The sequence below is a fragment of the Micromys minutus genome (assembly GCF_963924665.1).
Source record: "Micromys minutus genome assembly, chromosome: 10".
Lineage (NCBI taxonomy): Eukaryota > Metazoa > Chordata > Mammalia > Rodentia > Muridae > Micromys > Micromys minutus.
This window is the reverse complement of record NC_137979.1, coordinates 43,271,888-43,282,654: the sequence shown is the minus strand read 5'-3', so window position 1 is coordinate 43,282,654 and position 10,767 is coordinate 43,271,888. Positions and strand designations below refer to the sequence as shown.

The window sequence follows — 10,767 nt, the reverse complement described above, 5'->3', positions numbered from 1 at the left end:
ATACCCCAAGCCAGAGGCTCTGACTAGTTGGTATTAAATGGCTTCAACCAGAGGAAATTTGTTTCAAAGGTACTGGCTCTGTCGTTTCCTGTCAAGGTGACCCCTTTAGGGAAGCCAAGCTTGATGGCAATTTCAATTAAGTAGGGAAAAGTAGTTAATAGATCCCCCCCCCTTTTAAGACAGGGCAAGAAAGCAACCTCTGGGAAAGCTGGCCTTCCTCTTGAATGCTTCTCTTCCTCTCCAGCTGAGCTGTGCAATTATTGATAATGTTGCCTCTCGCCTAATGGCACCAATTTCACAAGGAAACAAACATTTAGCAGTGCTTACAAGAGTCCCAGTCCTTTTTGATGCCTGGCTTCTTTTCAAAGGTCAGATAAGACCTGTCTTCCTCTTTGCTACACCCCAGGAGTATGGTCCTGGCCCTGGAGCTTAGAGGATCTCTGAGTCACCAGGATCAATAGATCAGGCCTGGAGTCCCATGTCATTTGATGGTACTTTGGAGCCTGGAGCAGGCAGTTTGCCACCTCTGAGGAGCTTCCAGAGTCAGGGCCCCCTGCCTCTATGGACTAAAGGTTTGCTAGTGGTACTGGCAGAGAGATAATAGTGACCCCCTGGGCGCACCGCAGGCTTGTTTGGAAAGCTCAGAGGCGCTTAGAGGTAAAAAGGTCAGCTCAGGATCCTGGTGTACCTCCATTTCCTCTGTCCACCCCCAGACCCCAGTGTCCACCAAATCACCAGCACCTCCCCCATCCACCTTTAGGCACCTCATTACCCACCTCCCCTACACATCCTCCCTAAGGCCACTCCTTTCTAAGCACCCAGAATCTTCAGCCCCAGCCAAAATCACCTGCTGGTGGATTGCAGTTGACTCAATCCAATATTCCTGTATAGAAGGGCTGGAGTTAGGGCTTAATATGTGTGCTAGTGAAGAGTTTGCCAAGGACCCATCTTTTGACTCTCTGAGAAAGAATAGGGGCACCTTCCTGACACCCCACAGCCCCAAGCCTGATCTCTTTGCAGTTTCTGGAGGAAACTGAGGGTAGAGGGAAAGGAAACAGGCAGAGTCCCATCTGCTATCCCTCTACAATTTTCTTCACAGACACCAAACAGATGTCTGGTTTTCCTTTCTTTCACCCCTTTCTCAAGATCGTCTCAGAATTATCTGGTTCCCCCATCTTCTAGCATGTATTTCTGGGTTCTCTGAAAAGACCAGTGGACTACTAGGTATCTGGGGATCCTCTTCTACCTTGGCTGGGACCCCAAAAAACACTCATTTTCTCAGCCTTTCCAACCCAGTCAATGGCCTGATAGAGTTCATAGCTCTTCCTCCACCCCAAGATGGAGAAGCAAAAGCAGAAAGAAAAGGGGAGAACAGACTTTATTGCAATGAGGTAGTTGTAGATACAAAGAGAACCTGGCTTGCTTGGAGCTTGGTTTTCTAGAAACTCAAGTGGCCTCTGTGCTGTCTCCAAGGTTCACAGAAATGTCCGAAGCTGCTGGGAATTCCTGGACCTCCCCAGACAGCCCCAGGGGTTGGGTAGTTTTATGGAAAGGAGAATGGGGGGCGGCTTTCCGGAGGTAATAAATAGGGATAGGAAAGGGGGTACTCGCCCCTTCTTGGCTGAGGCTTGCTTGAGGCAGTCCTTGAGATGATGCTCCGGAAATCTCTGCAGTGCCAAGTTCCAAAACACTTGGGTGATTTAGTGATGCCAGGGGGAAGGAGCGGGTATCGTAAACCAGCCTCTGAGGGCTGCGTTAGTGCAATAGAAATGTGCCAGGAAAGGGTTTGTGGGATTACTTGGGACTAGAGGGGTTTTTGGTATGTCACAAGGCAGTCGGTGCTATTGTAAGGTCTGCGGTGAGTTGGATTTAGGATTAAGATTAAGGGTTGGTGGTGATGTGCCTACAGGCAAACACATCCTCCACCGGAAAATCCCAAGGACTCTTTATCCCAGGCCTAGAAAAAAAAAAAAGAGTCCGGTAAGAATGCTAAAGAACTCTCCAAGCTCAAAGGCACTGAACTCGAGTTGGAAGGGAAATAAGAAGGCAGAAGGGTGGGCTGACTCCTACTCTGATGTGTTGAGCCAATCTCTAGATCAAAGCCAAGAGGCCTTCCTTCGACCTCTAATGGGTTGAGTGCTCCCCAGGTCCCCAGACCTGTAGGATCCCAGCCGTCAATCATCCCTCCACTCCTAGATCTGAGAAAAAAAAAAAAAAAAAAAAAACATTTCCCCACTCCTGCCCAGTTTCCTGAACTGGTTTCTCGGCCTTGAGGAGGGTCACCAGGGCTGTGAAGTTTGGGAGAGTCTAGGAGAAGACCAGCGTATGAAGCTGGGTTACTTAGGAAGTTCAATTCAAGAGGTGATGGAACTGGGCGAGGCTTCTGGGGAGGTGCACGCGGACTGGTCGGAGGCCTCTCCAGCCGTTTCCTTGGGGCAACCTGGAGGGCCTGCGGGCACTATGCCCCCCTCTCGCTCGCGTTTCTTCTGCTTCATACGTCGGTTCTGGAACCAGATCTTCACCTGCGTTTCATTGAGCTCCAAAGTGGCGGCGATCTCCACCCTCCGGGCTCGGCTCAGGTATTTGTTGAAATGGAATTCCTTCTCCAGCTCCGTCAGCTGGCGCGTGGTGAAGTTGGTGCGGAGACCGCCGGGAGCGCCCAGTCCCAGCTCGGACACCTTTGCTATGGGCGGGGCAGGAAGAAAAGCTACGTCAGTTCTCTCACCTCTTTCTCCCCCTCCCCTCCACTCCTCAGTCCACTCTGGGTCCCTCATTCATCATTCTACCCAATGCAGTCCCTATGAAGCATCACGCACACCCTCCATTCATAATTAAGAAATCTAGACCTATCCTCTCGCCCATACTCAACTTCAGACAAGAAACATGAAATACTGGCTCTAAACTGGGCGCACAGACAAGATTGTGGAAACCTCTTAGGGAGGAAGTAGTCCCGAGCTTACCGGGTGGGAAAATCCCTGCTGACCTGAGCCCGGAAAGTACTTACCTGCCAATAAAGGCAGCTAAAGGAATGAATGAAGCCCAGGCCCAGGCCCCTCTGTGTATGCCTGAGCCAAGGAGAGGGGATGACTTCTCTGAGCCCTACCTGTCTTAGGTGGGTTTCTCTTGACCTTCATCCAGTCGAAGGTCCGAGGAGTGAGAGAGCTGGGTTCTGAAGAGCAAGAAGATTCCTTGTCCTCAGAGAGGAGGTGGTAGGCTGATGCAAAATTTGCCGTCTGCTCACTTCCGTAAGGGGGCTGCGGCGGAGGATAGGGCCCTGAGCCGACTCCACCCGCTCCATAGCTGTCCGGCAACCCCCCTAGCTGGGCTCCGTAGCTCGACGGATGAAAATAGCCTCCGTCTCCTTCCGACTGACCCACAGAATAATACTGAGAAGGCCCATAGCTGGGGTTGCAGGCGGCTGGGGCGTACCCCGAGGGAGCAGAGCTGGGAAAGGACACCCCCAGGGATGAAGGCGGCTGCTGAACAGGATACCCCGAGTTTTGTTGGAGCCCTGAGCTGGGCAGCCCTCCACCATAGCGGCTCTCGCCTGCGTAGCTGTCAACGGCCGGAGCTGAGCTGGGGGAAAAGGAGTTTGGGGCGCTATAGGCGCTGGGTCCCCGGCTACAAAGTGGGTACTCTAAAAAGGAATTCATCCTATTATAGTCCATGTAGAGGCCGAAGGAGGGTCGGGCCGTTTGGGGGAGACACCCTCTTGCCCTACAACCTTTCGGCAGTATGTCACGGCGCTGAAGCTTGAGTCCATGGCCTGGGCCAGCTTGCCCCGGCCAGCGATCCCCTAGGAAGGGGATAGGCAGTGGGGGTGGGGGGGGCACATGTGATCTCTCCCAGGCCAATGGGCTAAGCGGGCCAGAGTTTGGCAGCCCCAGCGCCCATCCATCACCCCCCAAGCATTAGCATGACAAAGACACTTCAATCACTCTGAGCCCATCCATCTGAGAGCGACATGGAAGCGTCAAAAACATCTTTCTTCAAAGACTTTTTGGAAAGAAGGGACCAGAGGGAGGGGGGAGAAGTTGGAAGAATATTCAAGACTTTACTCCCCTCCCAACCCCCAAGGCCTTCAATAGGTTCCTGGATTATTAGATTTGGCCAAATTCAACCCAGCTGCCCCTCATTCTCTTCTCCCCTCAAAAAAAAGCCTACCCCCACCCCAAGGCTGTCAGCCTAGAATTTGGAGAGCCAGACTCCTTACTTTGCCCAGAACCCCCATTCCATGTTTCTTTCTCCCAGTTTGTCTTGGGATGTCTTGCTAGGACAGCCTGGAGACCTGTGTTATCTTGGGACAAAAGGATGACTAGGAAGGGAGAGGGGCTGTAAAAACACCTCAGGGTGTGAGTCGGGGTCTAAAATCCAGAAGAATTCATTACAAATCCAGAGGAGGGGAAACGACGTTTCAAGGGAACAGGCGAGGGAGCAGCAAGGGGATGTGGAGGGAAGATGAGAGACTCCTCTCTCCATCCCTCTGCATAACCGCTCTCTCCTCATTCACACAGCCATTCCTCTCCCTCAACCTCTCTTTATATTCCCCACGTCTCAATTCATCTCTCTGTTCGTCCATCTCTCCCCGTATTTATATCTGCCGCCTACCTATCCATCAACTCATCTCTCTGGATGTATTTATCCTTCCTCTGGCCATCCATAGCTGGCTCACTCGCTCAGACTTAAATAACTCCCTATATCTCTCCAGAGAGCATCAATGAGAAGAACCAGGTGATAGTTACCGAGGGGTGAGACGGAAGGGGACTTTTATCCTCTTTCACACGTGTTCAAAACTAGTAAAGGCTCTGCATTCCTCTAGTTTCCTCCTCCCTGAACCCCTCCATTATCTTTAGTCTCCCTAAAAGTTTTCTTTTTAATTCCAAGTCTCAAATACATAAATTTAATGCTGACTAAGTCTTAAAGACTTTCCAAACTTCCCATGCATGTTCTAGAACAGATAAAGAAAGTTAGGTTTGCTCAGAGAATGGGAGAATTGGTGTAGAGCTTCTAAACTAAGGCTTAGAAGTGGGCTGTACTTTCTTTCTCTCGGGTTAAGGTTAGGGGAGGGAGAACAGGAAGAGCCTTGGTCACTCTCTGAAATGCAGTGGGCAGTTTAGAATCAGAAGAGAAGCTCTTGGGTAGAACTCATTGATGTCTCCTCCTCCAGACTCAAAGGAAGACAAGAATCCAACACCCACTCTCATCTGTAACTTGTCAGGGTGTCTGCCTGAGCTAGTGCAAGTCCAGGAGGGATCTCAGTAAACAGAGATGCTCTGAGGAGGAAGCCAAAGCAGGTGGGACAAGGTCTGGGGTCACCCTTGAAACCTCTCAGGTTTCTTTATCCTAAAAAAGCCAGGCATGCATTCCACTCCCTTCAAGAGCCCCAAAGTTGTCTCTATCTCTGTGTGTCTTCACCTTGCTGGCTCCCCTCCCCCCACCTCCCCACCCCCATCCTTGTCTGGCTCTCTAGTCCCTCCTCTTTCCACTCTGCATCATCAGAAGCACTGCCTTCCTTTTCTCCAGCCGCTGCGAGCCTTGCTTAGCCCTCTGGTTGAAAGAGCTCAAAGCCCCCAAGAGCTCCCAGGGACTAAAACACCAACCAATGGGTACACATGGAGAGACCCATGGCTCCAGCTGCATGGGTAGCAGAGGATGGCACTGCCTGGCATCAATGGAAGGAGAGGACTATGGTCCAGTGAAGGCTCATTTGCCTAGTTTAGGGGAATGCCAAGGTGATGAGGTGGGAGTGGATGGGTGGGTGTGGGAGCATCTTCATAAATGCAAGGGGAGAGAGAAGGGAGGATGGCAAAGGGGGGGAGGGGAATAATATTTGAAATGTAAATACATAGAATGTCCAATAAAAATGATTTTAAAAAAAAAGAGTTCGAAGCATTGCTAAGCTACTCCATCGTCTCTGTCTTCACACTGCACCTTCGCTGTTTTAGATCCAGGCAGGCAGCGACTTCTTCCTCTGGAGATGCAAAGGGAGGGTAGGGAGGAAGGAGAGAGTGTTCACTTGCCAGAGGGACGTGTGCAAAGGAAAGGAGAATGGAGATGGGAGGGGTGGTCTGGAGAGGACTAAAGTTTCAAAAATGGTTATGAGATGGGAGGAGGCAGGTTTCTCCAACCTCATTCATACTCTGGGTCCAGGGAACAGGAAACATTACAGTTTCTCCCCAACATTTTCTCTTGTTTTAAACTGTTCTCCACCGAGGATGGGGCCCTTGAGTCTAGGGACTAGTCATTGTTTCTTCAGTCTAAGCTAGGCCCTTGTTTCACCCCCTACCTTTCCCTCATCCCAGGGAGAACTTTCTCAGCCAATCCCTTAACCTAACTTAGGAACCAATTTGGGAGATAAAGGAAGAAGTTAGCTGCAAAGGTGTTTAATAAACTGCATGTGTCTGTCTGAGAGTTGGGGGAGATACATTTCCCTTCCTAATAGTTGAACTCAATATCACCTATGGTCAGTTATTAATGACAAAAAGAAAGAATGAAAGGAAAGAAGGAAGGAAGGAAGGGCCAAAGTTTCTTCAAGTCACAGTCAAAGTCTGTGTTTAGTGCCCTGTACTGAGGCTCAGGCTAGACCTCAGTTCTCTAGATGTGTTTGATATGCTGCCTACTTCAACCTTGGCATTCTTTTCTTTCTGATTAACAAGAACATTAGAACTTTCCAAATTACCAGTCATGGTGGTTCAGGCCTTTATTCCCAGCACTTGAAGACAGAGGCAGATGGATCTCTTAGAGTCCAAAGCCTACCTGGTCTACACAGTAAGTTCTTAGCCAGACAAGACCACAACATAGTGAGTACTTGTCTCAAACAAAGAAACAGGAAACAAAGCCTCAACTTTCCAAAATGCCTGTTGGCTCTTAAAGTTCCCACAGAAAAGATTGGAAACCTAGCAGTCAATCTCCCTGGTTTCCAGTTCTTCATAGCTTCACTGGCTAAAGTAAGCACTGTGGAATATAGAATCTTCTTTCTTTTTTTATTTCTCTTGTTTGTTTGGGTTTGGGGCTGTTCCTAGGGTTTGTTTTTATTTGGAGGGGGGGTTATTTGGTTGGTTGCTTTTCTTTTTTTTTTCTTTTTCTTTTTTTTTTTAAATATTTATTTATTATATATAAGCACATTGTAGCTGTTTTCAGACACACCAGAAGTGGGCATCAGATCCTATTACAGATGGTTGTGAGCCACCATGTGGTTGCTGGGATTTGAACTCAGGACCTCTGGAAGAGCAGTCAGTGCTCTTAACCACTGAGCCATCTCTCCAGCCCAGTTGGTTGCTTTTGAAGACAAGGAATCTCTGTGTAGCCCTAAGTGTCCTAGAACTCACTCTGTAGATCAGACTGGCCTAAAAATAAAATATCCTCTGCTTCTACCTCCTGAATGCTGGGACTAAAGTTTCTAACTTGTCCACTGAAGTCCCTCTAAGGGTTTGAGTGGATCTAAAATTCAAAGTGAAACAAAGTTGCTTTCCTACTGTTTCTGATGTGCTTAGACATATATAGAACATAGGGATGTGTGGATCTGAAATTATACCTTTTTACTGTTGTTGTTTTTTAAGACAGCTCTTCTGGAGCTGGAGAGATGACTCAGCCGTTAAGAGCACCAGCTGTTCTTCCAGAGGTCCTGAGTTCAGTTCCCAGCAACCACATGGTGGCTCACAACCATCTTTAATGGGATCTGATGCCCTCTTCTGGTGTGTCTGATAATAAATAAGTAAATCTTTAAAAAAAAAAAAAAAAGTAACTAAAAAAAGATAGGTTCTTCTGTAGCCCAGGTTGAGACCTTGAGCTTCCTATGTAGCTAAGGATGGCCTTGAACTCCTGATCTTCCAGTCTCCACCTCCCTAGTGCTGGCCTTACAGGTGAGTCCTAAAATTCTCTGAGGGCTCTAGTCCTAATGCTAAGAATATAGACAGGGGAGCCATTCTGACCTGAAGAATATGTTTAAAGTATACATCTCAGGCTCTGGTCCTTTTTGCTGAAGAAGCATCTTAGGCTGGAAAGCAGGTTGAGTTAGCAAAAGTCAGTGGAACAATCCTATCATGAGACCTCAAGCATGTCTGTGTGCTCACCCCAGCTCAGATGATGGGAGGCAAAACTCAACATCTGAGGCTGGCACTTCAGAATAAGAAGAATATGTGGGGTTGTTACTTATCCTGCTGTAGGAAGCAGTATCTTGCCACCGCAAGTGAAGGGATTCAGTAAGGACCCACTGCCACTTCTCAGCATGTAAGCTAGTTCGAGTACCATGAGTCTGGCTGAGACTTCAGGTGATGGGTATTACAATGCTATACTGAGATGAGTCCTAGACTTTGTGACTAGAATACTTGGGTTCAAGTCCTTGCTTGGGCATTTTTTAATATTAGGACAAGTTTCTTGACTTCTCTAAGTTTCAGCCTCAAAGAAGAAGAATGGGTTTAATATGGCTTTCTCCGAGGCAGTGTTAGTAGGATTAAAGCAAACAAGAAAATATCAACCATAGGGAATTCCATAGATGTATGGTAATAACATTACATGCACACTCTGAAATAGTGTGATTCAGTCTTCTGCTTTTTAATATGACTAGCATATTAAAATATGGAAATAAGAGATGGGAGAATAGTGTACGTTCTTTTATGTAACGTATCACCACATATTACATAATATGCATTGTATCATATGCAAATTTCATTGAAAATGGAGAGGGTTGGCCCTATTTAGGCAGACATTTTCTTCTAAGCTAAAGCAATTTTCGTTTTGCATTATTTTTAAGCTTTGTTTTAAAAATTAAAACCTAACGTGTAACATGGAACTCAAACAAAAAACTTGCAGCAGATAGGTTTGAGTTTGTGTATTAGAAAAAAGAATTCTTCTTTTAAATTCACATTAGTATTGTGCCTCTATGTATGTCTGTGTGATGATGTTAGATACCCTAGAACTGAAATTACAGACAGTTCTGAGCAGCCATGTGGGTGCTTGGGAATTGAACCCAGATCCTTTGAAAGAGCTGTCAGTGCTCTTAATCCCTGAGCCACATCTACAGTCCCAGAAAAGAAATACTTAATTTTTTAAATATTTAATGAAAGTATTCTAGGGAAGGTGTAGTTCCTTTCTTAATAGTACTTGTCTTGGAATTAAAGGGTGGAAATAGTTTAGTAGGGTATAGGCTGAACTTGTATCCAGAGTGAATGACTAGGTGGACCCATGATCAAATAGCAATTGGAAAAAGTTCTGAAAGAAAATCTAAACTTGTGGTGAAGAATTAAAAGAATTTTCTTTTTGATTAGGCTAATTCACAGCTGAAAATAGAGCATAGGCGTACAGCATTTGCCTGATATGCGTGAGACACTGGGTTCAAATCACAGTACTTCAAACACTGATATTAATAATAATAGAAAATGAGGGCTGGAGAGACAGATCCTTTGGTTCAGAGCACTGACTGTTCTTCCAGAGAACCTGGATTCAATCCCCAGCACCTGTGTGCCAGCTCACAACCATCTATAACTTCAGTTCCAGGGGATCCAAGGCCTTCTTCTGAAGGGCACTAGGCACACACATGTGCACAGACATGAATGCAGAGAAAACATACATGCAAATAACATAATAGAATAAGAAAATGGCCAGGCATGGTGGAGCATGCCTTTAATCTCAGCACGTGAAAGGCAGAGGCAGGCAGATCTCTGTGAGGTCAAGGTCAGCCTGGTGTATGTAGTGAGTTTCAAGACAGCCAGGGCTACATAGTGAGACCTTGTCTCAAAATAAATAGGCATATAAATAAACAAACAAGTAAATAAACAGGTTTAGTTGATTTGGTGTGTGTGTTCGGGAGGAGGGGGGAGTACCTGTGTAGTCCGGGTTGTCTTGGAACAGGCTAGCCTCAAGCTCAGAGATCTGCCTGCCTCTGCCTCCCACGTGGTACAATTAAGGGCATGAGCCACAACATCCAGGGAAATGTAATACTTTTGACTAAAATATATACTTTGGAGGGCTTATCAAACTTGATCAAGGGACTGACTGGCAAGATAGCTCAGTAAATAAAAGTACTTGCCTCTGAGCCTGACCATCTGAACGGGATATCTGAGACTGACAAGTTGTCTTTTGACCTCCGTATTTGCTCTGCACATGCACACACTTAAAATAATAAATAGATGATAGATAGATAGATAGATAGATATTTTCAAAAATTTATTTTTTTGTTTTATGTATCTGAGTACATTGTAGCTGTCTTTAAACACACCAGAAGAGGGCATCAGCTCTTATTACAGATGGTTGTGAGCCATCATGTGGTTGCTGGGAATTGAACTCAGGACCTCTGGAAGAGTAGCCAGTGCTCTTAACCACGGAGCCATCTCTCCAACCCATAAATATATTTATGATCAAAGGCTTGGCAGTTAAGAGCACTTGTTTTTGCAAAACACTAAGGTCAGTTCCCAATGTCCACACGACAGCTTCCAACCATCTGTAACTCCAGTTTCAAGGGACCCAGAACCACCTCTTCTGACCCCTGCAGGCTCCTGCATTAACAGGTACACACTAAAGATAAATATTGTTTAAAAACTGACTAAGGACTGAAGAAATAGCTCAGTGGATAAAATCCCATTCCTTGAAAGCCCAAGGACCCAAGTTCAATACCAAGAATCCATCTAAAGGGAGCAGGAAAGAACCAATTCAACAAAGTTCTCTCTGACCTCCCCACAAGAGATAAGGTCTGACTACATACACACACAAACACACACAACAACAGCAATCGTAATAATATATTTTTTAAGCTTGGTCAAGCTACATTTA

General features: G+C 46.6%; 1 protein-coding gene across 1 annotated transcript; it reads right to left on the bottom strand.

Annotated features, from left to right (window-relative positions):
- Nucleotides 1–2,354: 2,354 nt before the first annotated feature.
- Nucleotides 2,355–3,758, bottom strand: HOXB1 (homeobox B1; the record flags this gene model as incomplete). Its single annotated transcript, XM_080924334.1, has 2 exons — nt 3,104–3,758; nt 2,355–2,683 (listed from the first exon to the last, which is right to left on the bottom strand). Exons 1-2 carry the CDS (start codon nt 3,666–3,668, stop codon nt 2,355–2,357), a joined length of 894 nt encoding a protein of 297 aa, XP_080780460.1. The 5' UTR covers nt 3,669–3,758.
- Between the last annotated feature and the right edge of the window lie 7,009 nt (nt 3,759–10,767).